This window comes from Mobula hypostoma, chromosome 7 (assembly GCF_963921235.1).
Source record: "Mobula hypostoma chromosome 7, sMobHyp1.1, whole genome shotgun sequence".
NCBI classification, from domain to species: Eukaryota; Metazoa; Chordata; class Chondrichthyes; order Myliobatiformes; family Myliobatidae; genus Mobula; species Mobula hypostoma.
Genome location: NC_086103.1, coordinates 60066511 through 60091609, shown reverse-complemented (window position 1 = coordinate 60091609; position 25099 = coordinate 60066511). Strand labels below are relative to the sequence as shown.

The following is a 25099-nucleotide window of genomic DNA, read 5'->3' as shown; positions in this document are numbered from 1 at the left end:
GATGTATCCTTTTGTGCGCTTGAGTTTGGTTTAGGGAAGTATCTTGTGGTCACAGCGCACAGGGCTGGGCGTTTCTTTTGTCACCTCTCGTCTTGCACCCAGATTGCTGAACAATGGGACTTGCTGACATGAAAAGAATGAGAGTTTTAATCAGTAGGTGATGTTTTTATATTGGCTCAAGAATCTTGTCTTGGATCTGGGCCTGCCTGCTTGGGTAGCTATGCCATGACATTGCCTTGATACAGTTGTACTGGTTTAACGTGTGTGTGTGCATGTTTTTTTTCAAATTTTCCTTTTTCTTACTGGTATGTCAAAGAGAGATACAGCATGGAAGTGAGGCCCCTTAGCCAACTGAGTCTGCGCCAACCATCAGCCACACGTTTAAACTACTCTTAAATTAGTCTCAATTTTATTCACACATTCCCATCAGCTCTACCAGATTCTTCCGCTTACCTACAGGGGCAATTTACACTGGCCAATTAACCTACAAACCCGCCCATCTTTAGGATGTGGTTTTGGAAGATTCTGAAAAAAAGAGGTAGTAGTCATAGTCATAGTCATTGTCATACTTTATTGATCCCGGGGGAAATTGGTTTTCGTTACAGTTGCACCATAATTAATTAAATAGTAATAAAACCATAAATAATTAAATAGTAATAGGTAAATTATGCCAGGAAATAAGTCCAGGACCAGCCTATTGGCTCAGGGTGTCTGACCCTCCAAGGGAGGAGTTGTAAAGTTTGATGGCCACAGGCAGGAATGACTTCCTATGATGCTCAGTATTGCATCTCGGTGGAATGAGTCTCTGGCTGAATTTTCTCCTGTGCTCAACCAGTCCATTATGTAGTGGATGGGAGACATTGTCCAAGATGGCATGCAACTTGGACAGCATCCTCTTTTCAGACACCACCGTCGGAGAGTCCAGTTCCATCCCCACAACATCACTGGCCTTACGAATGAGTTTGTTGATTCTGTTGGTGTCTGCTACCCTCAGCCTGCTGCCCCAGCACACAACAGTAAACATGATAGCACTGGCCACCACAGCCTCGTAGAACATCCTCAGCATCGTCCGACAGATGTTAAAGGACCTCAGTCTTCTCAGGAAATAGAGACGGCTCTGACCCTTCTTGTAGACAGCCTCAGTGTTCTTTGACCAGTCCAGTTTATTGTCAGTTTGTATCCCCAGATATCTGTAATCCTCCACCATGTCCACACTGACCCCCTGGATGGAAACAAGGGTCACCGGTACCTTAGCTCTCCTCAGGTCTACCATCAGCTCTTTAGTCTTTTTCACATTAAGCTGCAGATAATTCTGCTCACATCATGTGACAAAGTTTCCTACCGTAGCCCTGTACTCAGCCTCATCTCCCTTGCTGATGCATCCAACTATGGCAGAGTCATCAGAAAACTTCTGAAGATGACAAGACTCTGTGCAGTAGTTGAAGTCTGAGGTGTAAATGGTGAAGAGAAAGGGAGACAAGACAGTCCCCTGTGGAGCCCCAGTGCTGCTGATCACTCTGTCGGACACACAGTGTTGCAAGCACACGTTCTGTGGTCTGCCAGTCAGGTAATCAAGAATCCATGACACCAGGAAAGCATCCACCTGCATCGCTGTCAGCTTCTCCCCCAGCAGAGCAGGGCGGATGGTGTTGAACGCACTGGAGAAGTCAAAAAACATGACCCTCACAGTGCTCGCTGGCTTGTGCAGGTGGGCGTAGACACGGTTCAGCAGGTAGACGGTGGCATCCTCAACTCCTAGTCGGGGCTGGTAGGCGAACTGGAGGGGATCTAAGTGTGGCCTGACCATAGGCTGGAGCAGCTCCAGAACAAGTCTCTCCAGGGTCTTCATAATGTGGGAGGTCAATGCCACCGGTCTGTAGTCATTGAGGCCACTGGGGTGCAGCGTCTTCGGCACAGGTACGAGGCAGGACGCTTTCCACAGTACAGGAACCCTCCGGCTCAGGTTGAATACCTGGCGAAGTACTCCACATAGCTGAGGGGCACAGGCTTTGAGCACCCTGGTACTGACACCATCCGGGCCTGCAGCCTTGCTTGGGTTGAGACGTTTCAACTGTTTTCTCACCTGTTCAGCTATGAAGCCCACCGAGGTGATTTCGTGTGGGGAAGGGGTATATCATGAGAGCAGGGTGGGGGACTGTGAGGAGGGGAGAGTGGAATATGTGTTGGTTGGCGGCCAACAACAGATGAATCATGTGGGGGATGGGCAGGGGCCACAATGTCAAATCTGTTAAAGAACAGGTTAAGTTGTTGGCCCTGTCCACACTGCCTTCAGCTCCTCTGTTGCTAGTTTGCTGGAACCCAGTGATGGTCCTCATCCCACTCCAGACCTTTCTCATGTTGTTCTGCTGGAGTTTCCACTCAAGCTTCCTCCTGTACCTGTCTTTAGCCTGCCTGATCCTGGCTTTCAGGTCCCTCTATATTGCCCTCAGCTCTTCCCTATTTCCATCTCTAAATGCCCTCTCAATGTACTAACGAACTGACCAGTGTACATCAGTTAAATTAACAAATAATTCATTATGATTTAAGTTGTTTTCATAGATCTTTTTATTACCGACAGGGCACGCTTACTTAAGTATGCTTGTTTCAGTTGATTACATCTATATTTAATTGTGTTCATAAAATTGCCAGCTTTCCACCCTCGTACATATCAAGAATGAAAAAGACAATTAGTTTCTTTAACACTTCCTAACTTTACTAAGACCTGGAAGATTTCCATCGTACATGCAAAATGGAGCATTTAAAATGTATTTTGAGTATAATGTTCTGACAAGACCCAAAGCAGGAACTCTTTAGCTCAAGAGATGAAAAGTCAGTAATTTTTGAAGGAAATTCTCCAAGACACATTACAGTTAAAGCAAATTGTATAATAATGGTCTGACTTGAGTTTGAACTATTGACATAAGGGAGGGACCAAAGTATGTGATGAGTTGGGCAGGATCCATGGAGAGAAATGTGGGATCAATGTTTGAGGTTGAGGCCCTTCATCTGGACTGGAAAGAAAAGAATGGACCAAGGGCTAATATATAGTGGAACAAAGAGGAATATCATTCATCTCCCAACTTCTTAGCATCATTCCCATCCCCTCTCCCCTGCCTATTGCCCTCCTCACCCAGATCCACCAGTCACCCACCAGCTCTTGCTCCACCCCTTCCTCGCACCTTTTTATTCTACCTCTCTCTCCTCTTTCTTTTAGTTTAGAGAGACTTTAGATTTCTAGTCTTTGTAAACATAGGCATAGAGATTACATGTGGTAAATTGTTTTTGAATTGCTTTGAAAGTAAGGTCAAAGAAGTTACTGAATGATTTTAACATTAGATCTGTATATTATGCCATGTTTGTTGAAATTAATTGAAGAAAAGATAAGTTGACCAGCTTGTTCTTGCAGCTAGCGAAAAAAAATAAAAGGGCTACATAAGTATAAAAGTTATTCACACATAAAAGCAGAATATGTTGTTATTGGAATGAGTAATCTCCCTTGAGCTATAAGTTACTATGTTTCACTCATTCCTTCAGTTTATTAGAGAATTTAACTGATTTATAAAATATATCTTTTTTTGTTATAAAATGGAAAATAATACATGTAAGCAAAATAAAATCAACAATTTAAACTGCAACAAAAGATCTGGATTGACTGTTCAGAAGTATGACTTGTTATGTAAGATATTGAGGTAAGGCATTTTTGCTCAGTATGGTTACCAGTTTGACTCAGCTGTGACTCATTATATCAGGATTCCTGTATTTCTTTTGAAATTGTCTCCCGTACAAATGCCATTCCCACTACTGATACTACAAAACGTATCTATTGCTTTAATCACTTCATTGTGACTTGTTTTTATTTTGTAAAGGAAGTTGACTCGAATGTTTTTAAATCCTTTATTGCTGCTTTAAAATCCTATCTGTTGTTTTGGCCAAATTGAAGAATTGTGTAAAGCTCTTTAATTTTTAAATCACATTTAAGTGGATTAGAAAATTGCTTATTGTTAGGGAGTGGCCAATGTTATTTTGAAAGGTACTTGAATAGGTAACGTCAGCCAGTAAATACAGAGCTGGGATTGCAACAAATAACGGTGAAAAATACAATGTCATCATCACACCATTACATGGAGCTTAGAAAAATAGAGGGCTACGTGTAACCCAAGGTAATTGTGGGCCAAAGGGCCTGTATTGTGCTGTAGGTTTTCTATGTTTCTAATAAATATTGCAGCCAAGTTGCAGTTAAGACCAACATAATTGTAGAAAACAATATTGAAATATTACTAAATACAATAATTTTCAGAATTTAGTAGGCCTATTCATTTCTCTGAGGGGGAATAATCTGCTTAAACAACATAGAAGATATACAATTATTGAAATTGTTATGATGTTGATTTATGGATTCTGCTGCAAACCAGCTATTCAGTTCTGCCAGCTGTCACCCATCATTCTTAAGTGAGATTTGTTCAGGGAGAAAACAGGCTGATGCTGATTGGGTGAGGGGCGGTGATGATTGCTGGACATTCCTTAATCATTGCTTCATTAGATATGATGCTTGTGGACCAATGACTTCAAGAGGGAAAGATGAGAGAACAGTATGGAGAACATTGCAATCACTAGCACAAATAAGTCAGACTGGGTAATTCTCTCCATATGTGGAAACAAAGAATAACATTGAGCTGTCTCACTCTAGAAGTCTTGATGTGTGAATATGATTCAGTTTGCTCTCATCTGGAGCCTAAACACAGCTGCCCTCTGAGATGTTTCAGATGCCAGATTGGAATAAGTCATTGCCCTAGAGCCCTGAAATTTTATGGGCAATGGCTAGTGTTGTCTATTGACACTGACTGTGAATTTGTTGTTGGTAACATTATTTGAAATTTAGTGTAACATTTTTCCTTATGTTAAGCATTTCCTATTTCATCAAAGATTCTAAATCACTGTATGTGGAATTCTGGGGTTATTATTTGTTTACATTGATATAATTTTATTTACTAGGTACCAGGAAACTTCCATGTATCCACGCACAGTGCTACAGCACAACCAGATAATCCAGATATGACTCATGTAATTAACAAATTGACATTTGGGGAAATAATAGAGGTAAGTACACTTTTATATAGTATGACTGATTTAAAAAAAACCTGTTAAACTAGCAAATAAGAGTTGTATCTCTGTCAGATATCCATCAGCCAAGTGTGAAAATAGTATCGACATTTCTGTTTGCTGAATGTTTTTATTAAACTTTGGAATCTGTTCCTGATTGAACGGACCAGTTTTGTAGGTTGTCAGTGCAGGTGAGTAAAGGTTCCAGTGGTTATAAGTTTTTTGTGAAGGTAAACATTTATCATTAAAGAAATTGATGGTGGACTTCAGGACGGAGAAGTTAGGAGAAAGCTCATCGAGGGGCCAGCAGAGAAGAGGGCGAGGAGCTTCGTTCTCAACATCTCAGAGGGTCTACCCTGGGCACATGATATGGGTGTTATCACAGAAAGGCACGCCAGCAGCAATACTTCATTAGAAGTTTGAGAAGATCTGGTTGCTGACCAAAACTGGGAGGAGAAGATGGCAGCGCGATGTAGCGCGCGCGGCCTCTCCGATGAAATGATATCGTATTTGTTAAATAGGGGCCGTGCACAATTCTGATTTCATGGAGACAGATGTGAGAAGCACGGAGGAACATCTGGACAAACTTCTGAAATGCCCAGTTCACTGCCGCTGCTACTGTACAATTGAGAATCTCTGGAGGGAAGGCCCCAAATCCTCGGATTTCCTCTTGCTGGCGGCCCGGGATGTGGTCAAAGCGCTCGGCAGAGATGGTGCTCGGTGTCGGAGGGCTGGTCGGAGGCTCGAAGTTTTCAGATGACTCAGAGTCAGACTATGGTCGGGTGCTTCCAGGATGCTGCATCGGCAAGTTTACGGCGCTGGAAGCTCATGGCAGGAAGAGAGCTTTCTTCTCCCGTCTGCTTGAGATGATGGGATTTTCGAGAGACTTTGAACTTTTTTTTGCCCATGGCCTGTTCTTCATCAAATTACGGTATTGCTTGCCCTGTTGTAACTATATGTTAAAATTATGTGGTTTTTGTCAGTTTTTCAGTCTTGGTCTGTCTTGTGTTTCTGTGATATCACCCCAGAGGAACATTGTATCATTTCTTAATGCATGCATTACTAAATGACAATAAAAGCGGACTGCGTATCCTCATAATCTAATCTTAAAAAAAAACAATTTCTACAGATGTACCATTACCCACCATTGAGGAAGGTGACATCCATGATTAAGTATCCTCGTTATCCGGGACATGCCCTCTTCTCATTTCAACAGTCAGGGAAGGAGATACAGGAGCCTGAAGACCCACAATTATTCTATTCTTCCAACCATGAACCTATGAACACCACCTCGCTACTCCTCTTTCACACTATTTATTTATTTTTAGCATAACTTGTAGTAATCTGTTATGCCTATTCTGTACTGCTGCCACAAAACAACACATTTCATGACTTATGACAGTGACAGTAACTCTGAATCTGATTAAGTTCATTCTGTACAACTTCCTTTTGTCTCTTTTAGGGACAGGCTCATATGGAGGTGTCCAGCATTTTACGTGTTGGATGCCTACATTTCAAGCTCTATCTTTCCACCCCTTTTCTGAAATATTATACTGCTTGAGAAATGTCTTGATTCAGACACTGTCCCTATGTTCCTGAGTCCAGTCTTGATTTTAGTGATTCTATACATTTCACTTTTCCTTCTGAATCTTTTCTGTGGAAAAAATGATCAAATTGGAAGGGGGGGGTGCCAGAGGGAGCAGTCAGGTGAGAAGAAGAGAAGAGGTAATGGGGGGGGGGGTGGGAAAGGGGAAAAGTGGGGGGAAGGGGGAGGAGGAGGAATTACCAGAAGTTGGAGAAATTGTTGTTCATGCCACCAAGTTGGAGGCTACCCAGACAGAATATGAGGTGTTGCTCCTCCAACCTGAGAGTGGCCTCATTGTGGCAGGAGAGCAGGCCATGGACCTGGCATGTCGGAATGGAATGAGGATTGGGATTAAGGTGATTAGCCACCAGGATAACCGACCTTTGTGGATGGAGCAAAGGTCCCCTAATCTGTGCCGGACTCACCAATGCAGAGGAGACTGCAGTGGGAGTACGGGATATAGTAGACGACCCCAACAGACTCACAGGTGAAGTGTTGCCTCACTTGAAGGACTTTTTGGGGCCCTGAATGGAGGTGAGGAAGGAGGTGAATGGTCAGGCATCAGACTACTTCTGCTTGCTGGGATAAATACCAGAAGGGAAATTATAGGGAGGGACAAATGGAGAAGGGAATCATGGAGGGAGCTTTCCCTGCAGAAAGCGGAGTGTGGGTGGGGGGAGGTAAAGATGTGTTTGGTGGTAGGATCCAGTTGAAGAATTCGGATGTTGTAGAGAATGATGTACTGGTTATGATGTGCCTAATATAGTGGTTATTTTCTGGAATTTGGCTGTGTAGTTCATGTCTAAAAATAACCTGGTGACCGTGAATAACAATAATTTTCCACAGAGTTACCTCCAAATTTGAATCTAAGTGCCACAGAATCACATCATCAGGTCATAGAGTCCAGAAATTTATATCACAGAAGGCCATTTGGGGACTGGAGCTGCAGCTCGATGACCTTCGTCTGGTCAGGGAGAGTGAGGAGCTGATAGAGAGGAGTTACAGGCAGGTGGTCACACCGGGGCCACGGGAGGCAGACAAGTGGGTCACGGTTAGGAGGGGGAAGGGGAAGAGTCAGGTAATAGAGAGTATCCCAGTGGCTGTGCCACTTGACAATAAGTACTCCTGTTTGAGTACTGTTGGGGGGGACAGCTTACCTGGGGGAAGTGACAGTGGCCGTGCCTCCGGCACAGAGTCCAGCCCTGTAGCTCAGAAGGGTAGGGAAAGGAAGAGGAGGGCAGTAGTAATAGGGGACTCAATAGTAAGGGGGTCAGATAGGTGATTCTATGGACGCAGTCCAGAGACCCGGATGGTAGTTTGCCTCCCTGGTGCCAGGGTCCGGGATATTTCTGATCGCGTCCAAGAAATCCTGAAGTGGGAGGGTGAGGAGCCAGAGGTACCAATGACATAGGTAGGAAAAGGGAATAGGTCCTGAAAGGAGAATACAGGGAGTTAGGAAGGGAGTTGAGAAAAAGGACTGCGAAGGTAATAATCTCGGGATTACTGCCTGTGCCACGCGACAGTGAGAGTAGGAATGCAATCAGGTGGAGGATAAATGCGTGGCTGAGGGATTGGAGCAGGGGGCAGGGATTCAAGTTTTTGGATCATTGGGACCTCTTTTGGCGCAGGTGTGACCTGTACAAAAAGGACGGGTTACACTTGAATCCTAGGGGGACCAGTATCCTGGCGGGGAGATTTGCGAGGGCTACTGAGGTGACTTTAAACTAGAATGGTTGGGGGGGTGGGAATCAAATTAAAGAGACTAGGAGAGAGGAGGTTAATTCACAACAGGGGGATGGGAACAAGTGCAGAGAGACAGAGGGGTGTAAAATGAGGGTAGAAGCAAAAAGCAGTAAGGTGAAAAGTAAAAGTGGCAGGCCGGCAAATCCAGGACAAAAATCAAAAAGAGCCACTTTTCAACATAATTGTATAAGGGCTAGGAGTGTTGTAAAAGCAAGCCTGAAGGCTTTGTGTGTCAATGCAAGGAGCATTCGTAATAAGGTGGATGAATTAAAAGTGCAGATTGTTATTAATGAATATGATATAGTTGGGATCACAGAGACATGGCTCCAGGGTGACCAAGGATGGGAGCTCAACATTCAGGGATATTCAATATTCAGGAGGGATAGACATGAAAGAAAAGGAGGTGGGGTAGCATTGCTGCTTAGAGAGGAGATTAACACAATAGAAAGGAAGGACATTAGCCGGGAGGATGTGGAATCGATATGAGTAGAGCTGCATAACACTAAGAGGCAGAAAACGCTGGTGGGAGTTGTGTACAGGCCACCTAACAGTAGTAGTGAGGTTGGGGATGGCATTAAACAGGAAATTAGAAATGCGTGCAATAAAGGAACAGCAGTTATAATGGGTGACTCCAATATACATATAGATTGAGTGAACCAAATTGGTAAGGGTGCTGAAGAAGAGGATTTCTTGGAATGTATGCGGGATGGTTTTTTGAACCAACATGTCGAGGAACCAACTAGAGAGCAGGCTATTCTAGACTGGGTATTGAGCAATGAGGAAGGGTTAATTAGCAATCTTGTCTTGAGAGGCCCCTTGGGTAAGAGTGACCATAATATGGTGGAATTCTTCATTAAGATGGAGAGTGATATAGTTCATTCAGAAACAAAGGTTCTGAACTTAAAGAAGGGTAACTTTGAAGGTATGAGACGTGAATTAGCTAAGATAGACTGGCAAATGATACTTAAAGGGTTGACGTTGGATATGCAATGGCAAGCATTTAAAGATCGCATGGATGAACTGCAACAATTGTTCATCCCAGTTTGGCAAAAGAATAAATCAGGGAAGGTAGTGCACCCGTGGCTGACAAAGGAAATTAGGGATAGTATCAATTCCAAAGAAGAAGCATACAAATTAGCTAGAAAAAGCGGCTCACCTGAGGACTGGGAGAAATTCAGAGTTCAGCAGAGGAGGACAAAGGGCTTAATTAGGAAAGGGAAAAAAGATTATGAGAGAAAACTGGCAGGGAACATAAAAACTGACTGTAAAAGCTTTCATAGATATGTGAAAAGAAAAAGATTGGTTAAGACAAATGTAGGTCCCCTACAGACAGAAACAGCTGAATTGATTATGGGGAACAAGGACATGGCAGACCAATTGAATAACTACTTTGGTTCTGTCTTCACTAAGGAGAACATAAATAATCTTCCGGAAATAGTAGGGGACAGAGGGTCTAGTGAGATGGAGGAACTGAGGGAAATACATGTTAGTAGGGAAGTGGTGTTAGGTAAATTGAAGGGATTAAAGGCAGATAAATCCTCAGGGCCAGATGTTCTGCATCCCAGAGTGCTTAAGGAAGTAGCCCAAGAAATAGTGGATGCATTAGTGATAATTTTTCAAAACTCTTTAGATTCTAAAGAGGATTGGAGAGTGGCTAATGTAACCCCGCTTTTTAAAAAAGGAGGGAGAGAGAAACCGGGGAATTATAGACCGGTTAGCCTAACATCGGTGGTGGGGAAAATGCTAGAGTCAGTTATCAAAGATGTGATAACAGCACATTTGGAAAGCAGTGAAATCATCGGACAAAGTCAGTATGGATTTGTGGAAGGAAAATCATGTCTGACGAATCTCATAGAATTTTTTGAGGATGTATCTAGCAGAGTGGATAGGGGAGAACCAGTGGATGTGGATTTTCAAAAGGCTTTTGACAAGGTCCCACACAGGAGATTAGTGTGCAAACTTAAAGCACACTGTATTGGGGGTAAGGTATTGATGTGGATAGAGAACTGGCTGGCAGACAGGAAGCAAAGAGTGGGAATAAACGGGACCTCTTCACAATGGCAGGCAGTGACTAGTGGGGTACCGCAAGGCTCAGTGCTGGGACCCCAGTTGTTTACAATATATATTAATGATTTAGATGAGGGAATTAAATGCAGCATCTCCAAGTTTGTGGATGACACGAAGCTGGGTGGCAGTGTTTGTTAGCTGTGAGGAGGATGCTAAGAGGATGCAGGGTGACTTGAATAGATTAGGTGAGTGGGCAAATTCATGGCAGATGCAATTTAATGTGGATAAATGTGAGGTTATCCACTTTGGTGGCAAAAACAGGAAAACAGATCATTATCTGAATGGTGGCCGATTGGGAAAAGGGGAGGTGCAACGAGACCTGGGTGTCATGATACACCAGTCATTGAAAGTGGGCATGCAGGTACAGCAGGCAGTGAAACAGGTGAATGGTATGCTGGCATTTATAGCGAGAGGATTCGAGTACAGGAGCAGGGAGGTACTACTGCAGTTGTACAAGGCCTTGGTGAGACCATACCTGGAGTATTGTGTGCAGTTTTGGTCTCCTAATCTGAGAAAAGACATCATTGCCATAGAGGAAGTACAAAGAAGGTTCACCAGATTGATTCCTGGGATGGCAGGACTTTCATATGTTGAAAGTCTGGATCGACTAGGCTTATACTTGTTGGAATTTGGAAGATTGAGGGGGGATCTTATTGAAACGTATAAAATCTTAAAGGAATTGGACAGGCTAGATGCAGGAAGATTGTTCCCGATGTTGGGGAAGTCCAGAACGAGGGGTCACAGTTTGAGGATAAAGGGGAAGTCTTTTAGGACCGAGATTAGGAAAAACTTCTTCACACAGAGAGTGGTGAATCTGTGGAATTCTCTGCCACAGGAAACAGTTGAGGCCAGTTCATTGGCTATATTTAAGAGGGAGTTAGATATGGCCCTTGTGGCTAAAGGAATCAGGGGGTATGGAGGGAAGGCTGGTACAGTGTTCTGAGTTGGATGATCAGCCATGATCATACTGAATGGCAGTGCAGGCTCGAAGGGCTGAATGGCCTACTCCTGCACCTATTTTCTATGTTTCTATGTTTCTATCATGTACATGCAATCTAGAAATCTGATGTTTCATTATGAGGTCAATAGCCTTTTAAATACACATAGAAGAAATTTTAAGTGTTATGTGTGTTTCTTGCTCTGTCTTTCCACGCAGTGTGAACCAGATATCTGCCATCTTCTGGATGAAAACGAATCAATTTCCTATTTAATTTTAAATTTATGCCTCCTGGTTTATGACTGTTTGCTCAGGGAATTAGATCATTACTATTTACACTGTTCCCTCATAACTTTAAACGTCAATTAAGTCTCCTTGTAGCCTTTTGTTTGCAACCAAAGAAAGCATCCCCAGCCAATCCAATTCTTTAAAATGAAATTATATGTTTCTGGCACATAGTTGTAAATTTCCTGCACCCTTCTGCACAGTTGCATTTTTCCTAATGACCAGAATTGCAGGCATTCCTCGATGTAACTAGTTTTTATACAGTTTCAACAAAATCTCCTTAGTTTTATGTCTAAAGTCATGCCAATAACAGGAAGGCATCCATTATGCTTGTTTTTAAACCACTTTATTGGTCTATCCTGTTTACTTCAAAGATCTGTAGACATACATACATATCAATACCCTCATTCTTCCATGTGTACTCCTTTTTTCCTTGTTGCACCTTCTCAAGTGTATTACCTCAAGCGTCTCTTTGAGTTTCATTTATCAGGTTCCAGCCTAACAGACTAGACCATTGCTATCTTCCAGCAATATAACGTTTTCTTACTCACTAATCACCATGCAGTCAATTGCTCTGCCATCAGCAGGCTTGTTCATCATATAAACAGGGTAGGGCCAACAATAGAGCCCAGTGGGATTCCCTTTCTGTCACAAAAACTATCGTAAACCTTTACCCTTTGATTCCTGCCACTGAACAGATACTGGGTCCACTTTACTATTCTGTCTGCGATCTCATGACATTTTACTTTTTTGGCCAACATGCCATGGAGGATCTTGTCCAAAGCCTTGCTGAAATCCATGTGTATTACCTTCATCCTTGTTTTGTCTTCAAAACATTCAGATTAAATTAATTAGATACTATGTTTCATTAACAGATTTATGCTTGAGATTTAGTTTAATTCAGCAGACGTTGTAGGCCTAAGAACCTGTTCTCATGTTATACTGTTCTGTGCTCTACATCAGGGGTCCCCAACCTTTTTTGCAGAGAAGACCGGTTTAATGTTGATAATATTCTCGCGGACCGGCCGACCGGGGTGGGGGAGGGTCGGTGGTGTTCAAGTTCAACGGTGCGTGACAGGGAATGAGGAAAGGTGCAGCTGAATCATATCATTTCCTATCGCCAAATCATATCGTTTCCTCGCGGCCCGGTAGCACATCTTTGCAGCCCGGTACTGGTCTGTGGCCCGGTGGTTGGAGACCACTGCTCTACATGACTGCCTTTGGTGAAGCTGAGGGATTAGTCTGTCCCTCAGAATTGATTCAGTGAATTTAACTAACTGGCCTGTAATTCAGAATCAGAATCGTTTATTTTCCAAGCATATCACGAATTTGTTTTTCCCTTTTGTGACAAAATGCAGTGCAATACAGGTGGCCCCCCGTTTTCCGAACATTTGCTTTACGACACCTCTCTGTTACGAAAGACCTACATTAGTTACCTGTTTTCGCTAACAGAAGGTGTTTTCACTGTTACGAAAAAAGGCGGCGTGTGCCTGAGCAGCCAAGCTCCTCCCCCGGAACTGCATTCTAGCTGCCATTGCATAAACATGTGCTTTATCTCGATTTATTTTGTGCCTTCGTTAGCAAGATGAGTTCTAAGGTATCGGAAAAGCCTGAAAGAGCTCGTAAGGGTGTTATACTTAGTGTAAAACTAAGCCATAATTAAGCGTTTCGATCATGGTGAACGAAGTAAGGACATTGTCCACGCGTTGAACTTGCCTGCGTCCACCATTCGCACTATTTATACGCAGAGAGAAAGGATCCTGAAAGCTGCCGATGTTACTGTTGGCTCTGCTCATAGTAAAGTCATCTCTCTTAGTCGAAAAGTCTGTTGCTTGTGTGGATTGATGAGTGTACAAAGCGTGGTGTTCCGTTAAGTTATCTTATACTTAAGGAGAAAACAGTCAGTCTTTTTAATAAGCTGAAACAGAAAGCACTGGACGATGGTGATGAAAGTGTTGTGGAAGTGGAATTTAAAGGTAGTTATGGGTGGTTTGATCGGTTTCTGAGACGAGGGCAGCTTCATAGTTTAACGTTTACTGGAGAGAGTGCTTCAGCTGTACTGAAGCTGCCGAAAAGTTCCCAGCAGAACTGAAGAAAATAATTACAGAAGGTGGTTATTTGTATAAGTAAGTGTTTAACTCTGATGAAACTGCAATTTATTGGAAAAAATTGCCGAGCAAGAAACGTATTTCGATAGAAGAAAAGCAGGCTAAGGGACACAAGGCATCAAAGGACAGGTTTACCCTAATGCCTATTATTAACACCACTGGTGATGCTGGTCTTAAGCCTCTACTAGTGTACCAACACTTCCCGTTGTGTTCCATTCACATCCAAGTGGTTGGAATACCCAAGTGCTTTTTTCTGAGTACATGAGTGGATACATTAGTCCATTTGTTGAAAAATACTGTAGAGAAAAGAACCTCGATAATAGGTGTCTTGTGATTGTTGATAATTGTGCTGCTCATCCACCTGGCATTACCGAGTATGGCGGTAACATTCGTGTTGTGTTCTTACCGCTGAATATGCCATCGTTGCTGCAACCATGTGACCAAGGCCTAATAGCCACAATTAAGGCTTACTATACTCAAAATGTGATGTATTTTATTGTAAGTGCCATTGACAGAGGGGGCAACTCCGAAGCATCTTTGCGAGAGATCTGGAAAGACTACAATATAAAATTGGCAATCACCAACCTTGGGAATGCTCTCGATAGGCTAACAGTCTCGATGAGAAATGGCGTTTGGAGGAAACTTTGTCCCGAAGCAGTGAATGATTTTAAAGGCTTCGAACCATCAACAATAAGTACGGCAATAGTGAGTTTGGCTACTGTACATACATTATTTCTACTTTATATAGGCTGTGTATTTTTATATGTTATTTGGTATGATTTAGCAGCTTTATAGCTTAAAGGTTACTGGAGTGAGCGCTTCTGCCAAGAGTGCTGCCGTAAGATTTTCGCTGCGCTAGACAGTGCAGTAGAAAAGTATTTCTACTTTATATAGGCTGTGTATTTATCATATCATTCCTGCTTTTACTATATGTTACTGTTATTTTAGGTTTTATGTGTTATTTGGCATGATTTTGTAGGTTATTTTTTGGGTCTGGGAACGGTCAAAATTTTTTCCCATGTGAATAAATGGTAATTGCTTCTTCACTTTATGACATTCCGGGTTACGAACCGTTTCATAGGAACGCTCTACCTTCGAATAGCGGAAATTAAACTTCAGATAATTTAAGTTGCTATAAATTACCGTAAGAAAAAAAATAAATAAGTAGTGCAAAAAATGAGCAAAATAGTGAGGTAGTGTTCACGGGCAGAGGGGAAGGAGCTGTTTCTCAACATTAAATGTGTGTCCTTCGCACTTGTGCACCTCCTCCCTGATGGTAGGACTCGGAAGAGAGCACGTCCTGGATGGTGTGGATCCTTCATGCTGGATGCCCCCCTCTTGAGGATTCGCCTTTCGAAGATATTCTCAACGGTGGGGAGGCTGGTGCTCATGGTGGAGCTGGCTGAATTTACAACCGTCTGCAGCTTTCTCTGATCCGCCTCCACGACCGGTCACCATGCTGTCAACAGTACATTTCATTAAAAGCATGAAATACGCACTCAATGGCCACTTTTACGTGCACCTGTATGATAATACAAATAATCAAATAAGCCAATCATGTGGCGGCTGCAATTCAATGCCTAAAAGCATGTAGACATGGTAACAAGGTTCAGTTATTTTTCAGACCAAACATCACGATGGGGAGGATATGTAATCTAAGTGACTTTGACTATGGTATGATTGTTGTTGATATAGGTGACTTTGACTATAAAATGATTGTTGTTGCCAGATGGGTGGATTGAGTATCTTAGAAACTACTGATCTCTTAGGACTTTCACACACAACAGTCTCTAGAGTTTACAGAGAACAGTGTGAAAAACAGAAAAAAGACATCCAGTGAGCAGCAGATCTGTGGGTGGAAACACCTTGTTAATGAGAGAGGTCAGATGAGAATGGCTTCGAACTGACAGAAGGGCAACAGTAACTCAAATAACCACACGTTACAACTGTGGTGTGAAGAAGCGTATCTCTGAACGCATAACCCTTCAAGTATATAGAGTACCTAATAAAGTGGTTAGTGAGTGTATGTTCATGTTCATGAAAAAGTATGTTCATGGTCTTTAAGTGTTATGCATTCAGAGATGCTCAACCCAAGAAAGATGGCACCGGGGCTGGTATGTAGGTTGGAAGGATTTGCAATCATCTAATAGTAACAACTAATTTATGTTAAACATAACAAATTATCTCCCAAAGCTACCAAGTGGCTATATTAAAGTTGATCTTGTGTTATTTTATTTCTTTAGGTTAAAAATGTTCAAGGTGCTTTTAATGCTCTCGGTGGATCAAGTAAACTTTCCTCAAATCGTAAGTAGCCTGTGTAACTGCTTGAGTCATGCCCCAGCTTTAAATTGAATTAAATATAGCAATAAACTTATCTAAGGGAAATAATTGGGCTGTTATCTAGCTTCAAGATGATTTTCAGCATTTATTGTGAGATTTAGTTAATAATTTCCCATTGTGAATCACAAAAGCAATTATTTGCAGTTCCTTGTTGCAATACGACATGTAGCACTGTCATGATTCATATGTGGGGGAAGTTGCTGCAAATTAGGTTAATAAATTTCAATTAGTGTTTTATTCACCCAGGGCTAAAATTTACTTGTATGTTCTATGTATTTAATTTTACTCCTAAAAGTAAATGAAGGTGTTTAGGTCATCAGTCAGTTTTGAACCTAAATTCTGATGATACAGGAAGGTCAATCATTCTACTGTATATAAGATCAAGTTATTAACTGAACAGAGATAGTATCTGTGTAGTGTTTGTATGTGGTGGTTAAATTTGTTACCATTTTAATTTAATGTTATCAGGAATGTGGCACTTACAAGACAGGATATGGTAAAATGGTGATTAAGTTAAGAGGCTAGCGTCAGTGACTTGAAATATTGCTCTGGAGGCACAGGTTCAGTCCCATCTGGCAGCCAGGGGATTTAGTTAAATGAATTAGAAATAAATTTTTTAAAACCTTAGTATCAATAAAGTTAATCATGAAACAATTAGGTAGATATTTCTCTTATAAACAAATTTTGTTCTGAAAAATTCTTGGCCCTCAATGTTAACGTCTTAACCACCATTAAAATATTTTAAGAATTTAATAGGACTTTTTATTTTCTCCTTTCATGATTCCTTCTTTTTCTTTTTCTCTCCTCTTCTCCTGCCCCAAGACCCCATGACTTGCATGTACCCACTGTCCACTGCATGAAAGACTTGTGCATGAGCCACAGACTGCTGTGTGACCTGAATAGCAAAGGACACATAAGATGACAACAGGAAGAAACAGAATACCAGATTTATCCCTGGTGTGAGCTGTTCGGCTTCCTGAGGGTAGCACATCCTACCCAAACCCTGTGCCACTTTAACCCAGCAATAGGTTTGTATAAGTCAGGTTTTCTTCTTTAATAACATTGAATTCAGCTATTTTGGATAAACCACCATTCCAGCCTTATATTTCACATTTCCACCTTTTTCATCTCTTACAAGTTCACATTTCATTTTTCTCTATATATTTATACTTGCCACAAATGTATCTTTGTTATTCGCTTCCTTTCCCGCCTTCCTTGGTAACACCCCTAGTAGTATTCAGTCACTTCTGGTCTCCAGATTGGTGGGGAGAATGCACTCCATTCCCCCACCCATCTGTTAAATTTGCTTTATTTCTGATTTTTCCTGGTTCTGATCAATGGTCATTAACCTGAATGTTAACTCTGTTTTTCTTTCCATGGACACTGCTTGCCTTTGAGTCCAAAAGTACAGGATGTCATCACAATAAATATTCTTATTTACCGTTTCCTCTCACCACTGCTAGATTCTGTTTGTAGGCTGACAACACTCGCTTGTTCTCACCACCGTCTCCGTTAACCCCTTCTGCTATCTCTGAGTTGCCAGACTGCATACTTATCAGTTGATGCTCATTGTCTAGAAATTTCCTGCTATGAAATGTTGCAAACATTGAAGTTATTGGCTTTGTTCCTTACTATAAACAAGATTCCTCGGTCACTATCTCCCTCCCTAGCAACTGATCTCGAATATTTGCAGCATTGATATTGTGACCCAGCGTTGGACAGGGGGCTGATTCCACCTCCGTTATGTTATATCGTCCACACCATCCCTGCCCAGTTCATCTACATAAACCTTTGCCCATTCTTTGCTGTTTCTAATATCGACTATTCACATGTACTCCTAGATGATCTCCCTTTTCTTTCATCCTCCATAAACATAAAGCCATCCAATGATTTGGAGCATTATTTATGGAGTCAGAACCTGTAGAAACTATCAGTTGTGTGTTCAGTCACCAACACTGGTTGTGTTATAAAGGGAGTTCATTTTTAATCTCCGGTTTATTTTCACATTCCCTCTTTTCTCCCTCCCTATCATTGTTTTCACATGCAGTCCTACAGACCATTACGGTTCCTGCTTCTCACCGGTAGGGCAGCCTTAATTTTTTTTTAATTATTGCTTTATTATTGGTGGCAAGCTCTTCCTTAGTCAAAGTTCTGTGCTCTGGAATTTTATTAGCAACCTTAAAGTATGTACCTTCATTTTCCTTTAAGGCAGACTTTTTGAAAAAGCACCTCACTTCCCGAGAACCATCTCATGTGAATCATTGACATGCTTTCTTTCACATGCAACATATCTGTAAATGGCCTTGGGATATTTAACCTTTGTTATATAAACATAAATTATTATTGCTCCCACTGCCGGCTCACTATAAACACGCTATCAGAATTGGAAGATGAATTGCCTATTTGAAACAACATGTCTCTTTGGGATATGACTCATGTGTAACTAGAAATGGTGCTGAATAGTTGGATGGACGGCTACACAGAGGTGAAACAGTGCCTACATTTATGTACTTAGCTAACTTACAGTCCTTCCCATAAGTCTTTGCTGTACCTGTCAGTTTGGTAATGATGGTATTTTACTTAAAACTCTTGTGTGCTTGACTTGTGGGTGATCACATTTTTTTAAATGTTTAATTTGCTTTTTATAACAGTGGTAAAGCAAAGGATCACAATTTAATTCATGCCAAGAAGCAGCTGTTGAGTTAATAGATTATTTTGAACCATGTTGAGCCAAGAGATAATTTAGAGAGAAGAAATACTATAATACTAATAGAATTCCAATTGGAAAAATAGCTTTTTTAAGTTACATGTCTCTTTTCAAATAGCTCTGGCATCACATGACTATGTACTGAAGATAGTTCCGACTGTTTATGAAGATTTAGAGGAAAGGCAGCGTTTTTCCTATCAGTATACAGTGGCACAAAAGGTATAGTAGTAGAAGTTTTGTTCTATAACTTAATGACAGATGGTGCTTCTATTCAACATTTACCACAATGAATGTAGAATAAATGATGCCTAAAGATAAAGGGTAAATGATAATCTTCCTTACCCCTAAATTGTTCAGTACTTCAGCCTCTTTTTCCTTAAATTGCAAAAATCCATTTTACATGTAACTTGAATAGGTGTATCACAAAGAGAGACTTATTTACTTGTGCAACACGCACAAAATACTGGAGAAACCCAGCAGGTCAGGCAGCATCTATGGAGGAAAATAAACAGTCAACGGTCTCACCCCAAAATGTTGATTATTTATTTCCTTCCATTGATGCTCCTTGACCTGCTGAGTTCCTCCAGTATTTGAACTGTTTTTTTTTAAAGGTTTTCAGCAACTGCAGAATATCTTGTGTCTTTTATTTACTTGTGGGTTGAATCAGTCTTCTTTGGGATTGCCAGACAGCTCATTGGATTTCCATTCCTGTGGGCAATATTGAGGGAGTACGATATTCTCTCAGGCTCACGGCACCAGGTTCAGGAACATTATTACCCCTAAACCAGTGGTCCCCAACCACCGGGCCGCAAGCATGTGTTACCCGGCCGCGAGGAAACGGTATGATTTGGCGATATGAACCGAAATGAGTCAGCTGCACTTTTCCTCATTCCCTGTCACGTCCACTGTTGAACTTGAACACACGCTTGGCCTGCAAGAATATTGTCAATATTAAACCGGTCTGTGGTGCGCAGAAGGTTGGGGGACCCCTGCACTAAACCATCAGGCTCTAGAACCAAAGGAGATAATTTCACTCCACTTGCCCCATCATTGAGATGTTCTCACAACCTATGGACTCACTTTCAAGGACTCTTTATCTCATGTTCTCGATATTTATTGTTCAGTTTGTTGTCGTTTGCACACTGGTTGAGCACCCAAGTTTGTGTGGTCTTTCATCAGTTATGTTATGGTTATTATTCTATGGATTTATTGAGTATGCCTGCAAAAAAATGAATCCCAGGGTTGTAAATGGTAACATATATGTACTTTGATAATAAGTTTACTTTGAACTTTAACTGGCAGTTGTGACATCCTTTGAAACACTAAGGCAGTAAATTTTAACTTGGGTTTGAAGGTTTTTGCCAATATTAAAGATTCTGCTGCAGTAACGAATCCTCTTGACAACATTCCCCCTTATTCAATAGTACCAAATATATAGAAATCTGCCTGTTAATTAAGTTTGCCTCAGAGCTAGAAAAACAACTTGAAACTATTTACTGTACAGGTAGCTGTTTTTGAGATCTTGGAGAGAAATGAAAAATAATTGTGTGTATGCAAGCTTCTTCCTCCTATGCAGCTGGGGTGAAAATAGGTAGAACTTGTTTCATGAAAGTATGACTGAACTCAATTCAATAATCTTTTTCAAAATTCAGTTAATACTGAACATTTTTGTATTTCAGGAGTATGTCGCATACAGCCACACAGGGCGTATTATTCCTGCCATCTGGTTCCGATATGACCTCAGCCCGATCACTGTAAAATATGTTGAACGGAAACAACCGATATACAGGTTTATTACAACAGTGAGTAAACACTTGTTAATCACGGTGAAATACATTTGTTCTGTTGAGCCATTCTGGCACAGACGATTGTACGGTTTTCCACTGACCTTGCCAATCAGGAATAATCAAATTTATTGCGGTTTTCTACATAAAACAGCATATTAATGAAACTTTGCCTAATTTTAATTTCTAGCCAGTTATGTGAAATTGTTATTAATAACCATATGTGGTTTTTGAGTACAACTTTTAGGGACTTTGAGAATGGGGATTTCCTATGACTCAATATTCACCATGTGGTTGGTCTCCTGACTTGGTGGATTGCCCAAGAGAATCCCTTAAAAATGAAAATAAACTGAATCACAATTAAAAAGCACCCTGATGCAGTGACGTTGGGTTTAAAAGCATAAAAGTATTCAGGAACTTGACAATATTTAATCCAAGTTGAATCTCCAATGATCTAAGGATCTCAAGTCTTGGTTTTGATTTCAAGCCAGAATGACTGAAGGGAAGTGGGGGAAAAGGCTTCACCTCTCCAGTAAGCAGGTTTGATATCCAATGAATTTGATCAGGGGCTCTGAAAGTAAATATACTTGGGAACTCCATAAAACCATAAGACGTAGGAGCAGAATTAGGCCATTTGGCCCATCGAGTTTGCTCTGCCATTCAATAATGGCTGATTTATTATCCCTTTCAACCCCCATTCTTCTGCCTTCTCCCTGTATCCTTTAACACCTTCACCAATCAAGAACCTATCAAACTCCTTATTAAATATACCCCAATGACTTTACCTTCATAGCTGCCTGTGGCAATGAAGTTCACAGATTTGCCACATGCTGGCTAGAGAATTTCCTCCTCATCTCAGTGACTCCATGGTAATTCGGGTAGTAAATTAAAGGTAGTGAGACTAGATAGTGGAAGGGAAAGTTTTATATTATACCCAACCAAGCTACAGATGACCATGCCGGGCTAGATAATCCCGATGGCTGCCTAATATTCCTGCTCCATTCTGTAGCTGTAGCATTTCTCACCCCGATCACAATCACCTCTTAATCTCAGTAGGCACCAAGGAGATCCTCTGTGGTGAGACACTACAAATGTGCGAAACAAGGTAGACTCAGAATAGATCTGGCAACTCAGCCTGGACATCTCTAAGGTGGACCATAACAGGCAGAGATTTACAGTACCTCAGTCTGTAACTTAATTTTCAAGCATGTCCCTCACTCTACCATTACAGTCAAGACTAAGAGTCAGCCCTGGTTCAATGTGTGCAGAAGGGTAATGCGAGAGCAGCAGTAGAGATATGTGATGATCTTGAGGTGATAGTTTAGTGAAGCAGCAAAATGGTACAGCTTCCATGCTAAATAGCAAAACCAGCATGCGACTCACAGATATTGTTGTTTCAGAGGCAAATAAAGAGAGGATGGAGATGGACGTTTTTCTACCATGTTTCCTCCAAGTCAAAAGCCAAATTAACCTGCACTGGAAATGATGAAATAAACAATTTACAAAAAGGAAGTAATATTTGTACAAAATGAACAGTGGTCTCTTGAGGCAGAACAATGACCAACTGAGCAATGGATCATATTAAACAATACCCCCTGTTAACACACCTAGAAGGAAAAAAGGCACCAGTATTTTTGAAAATTTTGAATTTTTTTGGTGCACAGGGGTATAAAGGAAAGGTTGAAATATCATAAATAATTTAAAAATCATAAAAATTTCAAATATTTATCTCATAGAATGAGATGTCACACCATTTTTGGTTGAAGAAATACTGTGCAGTAAATTTGGCAAAATAAACTATTGAAAACGTAATTCAACGCTCACAACACGCTGGAGGAACTCAGCGGGTCGGGCAGCATCTGTGGAAAAGATCGGTCGACGTTTCGGGCCGGAACCCTTCATCAGGACTGTAGAGGGAAGGGGCAGAGGCCCTATAAAGAAGGTGGGGGGAAGGTGGGAAGGAGAAGGCTGGTAGGTTCCAGGTGAAAAACCAGTAAGATAAAGGGGTGGGGGAGGGGAAGCAGGGAGGTGATAGGCAGGAAAGGTGAAGAAGGAATAGGGGAAAACACAATGGGTAGTAGAAGGAGGCGGAACCATAAGGGAGGTAATAGGCAGCTGGGGGAGGAGGCAGAGTGACATAGGGATAGGGGAAAGGAGGGGGAGGGAATTACCGGAAGTTGGAGAATTCTATGTTCATATCAAGGGGCTGGAGACTATCTAGACTGTATATGAGGTGTTGCTCCTCCAACCTGAATTTAGCTTCATTATGGCAGTAAAGGAGGCCATGTATGGACATATCTGAATGGGAGTGGGAAGCAGAGTTGAAGTGGGTGGCTATTGGGAGATTCTGTCTGTTGTGGCGGATGGAGTGGAGGTGCTCGACAAAGTGGTCCCCCAATCTGCGTCGGGTTTCACCGATGTAGAGGAGGCCGCACCGGGAGCACGAGATGCAATAGATGACCCCAACAGACTCACAAGTGAAGTGTTGCCTCACTTGGAAGGACTGTTTGGGGCCCTGAATGGTGGCAAGAGAGGAGGTGTAGGGACTGGTGTAGCACTTGTGCTTACAGGGATAAGTGCCAGGTGGGAGATCCGTGGGGAGGGATGTGTGGACCAGGGAGTCGCGGAGGGACCAATCCCTGTGGAAAGCGGAGAGGGGTGGAGAGGGAAAGATGTGCTTAGCAACACTCGCAACACGCTGGAGGAACTCAGCAGGTCGGGCAGCAACACTCACAACACGCGGGAGGAACTCAGCAGGTTGGGAAAACTTAATTCAAATGCCTTGAAACTGTTCCATAATTTGAAGCAAAGAGTCACTGACAACTATGTCTTGGATCTCAGCCGGAAAATGATGACTCTTTATTCCTTTTTATAGATGGCCTGCTGAGTTCCTCCAGCATTTTGTGTGTTTGTTTAACATCTTGATTACTGTATTTACCTGTGCATGAAAATACTGCAAAGTTGCTTCTGTTTAAGTGTAGTGACTTCACAATATGAAGTTTCACTGTCATTGCTGTTCCAAACTGTGAGCCATTGAAAATGTTTGAATTTAATGGAGTGACCATTATCTTTTAATTTGCTCGTAAAGGTTTATAGAGTATACAGTATATAAGTGCAGAACAATACAGGTCCTTTGGCCCACAATGCTGTGCCGATCTTTTAACCTTTTAACCTCTAATATACATTTCAAAATGTACTTTAATTTTCATTTTGCGTTTGTTCTGAATGAAAGGCTTGTGAAATAGAATGATAAGCTTCCATTGATTGAAGATTTCCAGTGTGATACTTTAGACTTTAAACCTGTAATCAAAGGACATAATTCGTATAGGCCAAATTTAGAGATTGATGGTACTAATCCTGAGGACTTTGCATCATTGTTGCTATGGATTTACATGAATCATCGTAGTTGACTGAAAGTTACCCAGGACTGTTTCTAGGGAGATTATCTGGTGGATGGCAGATGGTACATTGTTCATGGATCAAACATTTGGAATAAAGATGCCGTTTTCGCACTAACACAGCAAGTACATATTCATCAAATAGTATGAGTCACAATTTTAGTCCAATAAAATTGTTAAGATATGAACTTGCAATTATCCATAAAACATTTATAAAATTCAGCATGTTAATCTAAATCTGATGACCTTACTTAACCTAATCTCTGTTAAAATGCAATGAAGATTAATAGTAGTATGAAAACCTACCAGATCCCCTCGAGTAGCATTAGAATCAACTATTTATATCCTGATATATGATGTAGTGTATCTATTTTCATTTATGTTCTTCTTAAGAAGCTTTGGGACTTTATGAGAAAACAGATTTGAGATCCAGTAGTTTACAATCCATTTGAAAGTTAGAAACTATAAGTATGCATCATTTTAGAACCACAAAATATTGCCTGTGGGGTATCCATTAAGCATCCTGTTTTGTCAAATAAACAGACAATGGGATAATATGAGAGGCCATTGCAAACTGCATTGGATGTGAAAAATGTCACTTTGTACTCTTTAAGGTATCTGCTACTTAAATACCCAAGATCAGCTTTGCTTTCCCCATTTGGGTTTACATATCTAGAATGCAGACTTATTTTTGTGTCTATACCTACTTTCTAACTCAAAGATGTTTGATTTGTTTATTTATGTAACCTGAGTAGTAGATCAATGAAGCAGAGTGCCTGATTCAGCAATTAGTGTGAACAATACTGAATAAAAGTGCTTCTTGTTTAAAACTTTTGGAACAATTCAGACTAGAATTTCTTCTGCTACTGCACTGTAATATTCTTCTTAATTGTATAAAGTTATTCGGATTTTTTTTTTTGCTTCCAATATTTCAATATTAAGTAGATGGACTAGCCCAGTAAATTTTGACATGGGTGTGATGCACCTCAACATGGAACATAGAGCTCTACAGCACAGTACTGGCCTTTTGGCCCACAATGTTGTG

General features: G+C 41.3%; 1 protein-coding gene across 3 annotated transcripts in view; it reads left to right on the top strand.

Moving 5' to 3' along the window:
• ergic1 (endoplasmic reticulum-golgi intermediate compartment 1) overlaps positions 1-25099 on the top strand; it is a 91529-nt gene that overhangs the window by 59741 nt on the left and 6689 nt on the right. For all 3 annotated transcript variants that reach the window (XM_063053505.1, XM_063053506.1, XM_063053507.1), the window contains 4 exons: positions 4993-5097; positions 16069-16129; positions 18991-19091; positions 20552-20674. In XM_063053505.1, the coding sequence (XP_062909575.1) occupies positions 4993-5097; positions 16069-16129; positions 18991-19091; positions 20552-20674 (390 nt within the window). The remainder of the gene's footprint in view (positions 1-4992; positions 5098-16068; positions 16130-18990; positions 19092-20551; positions 20675-25099) is intronic.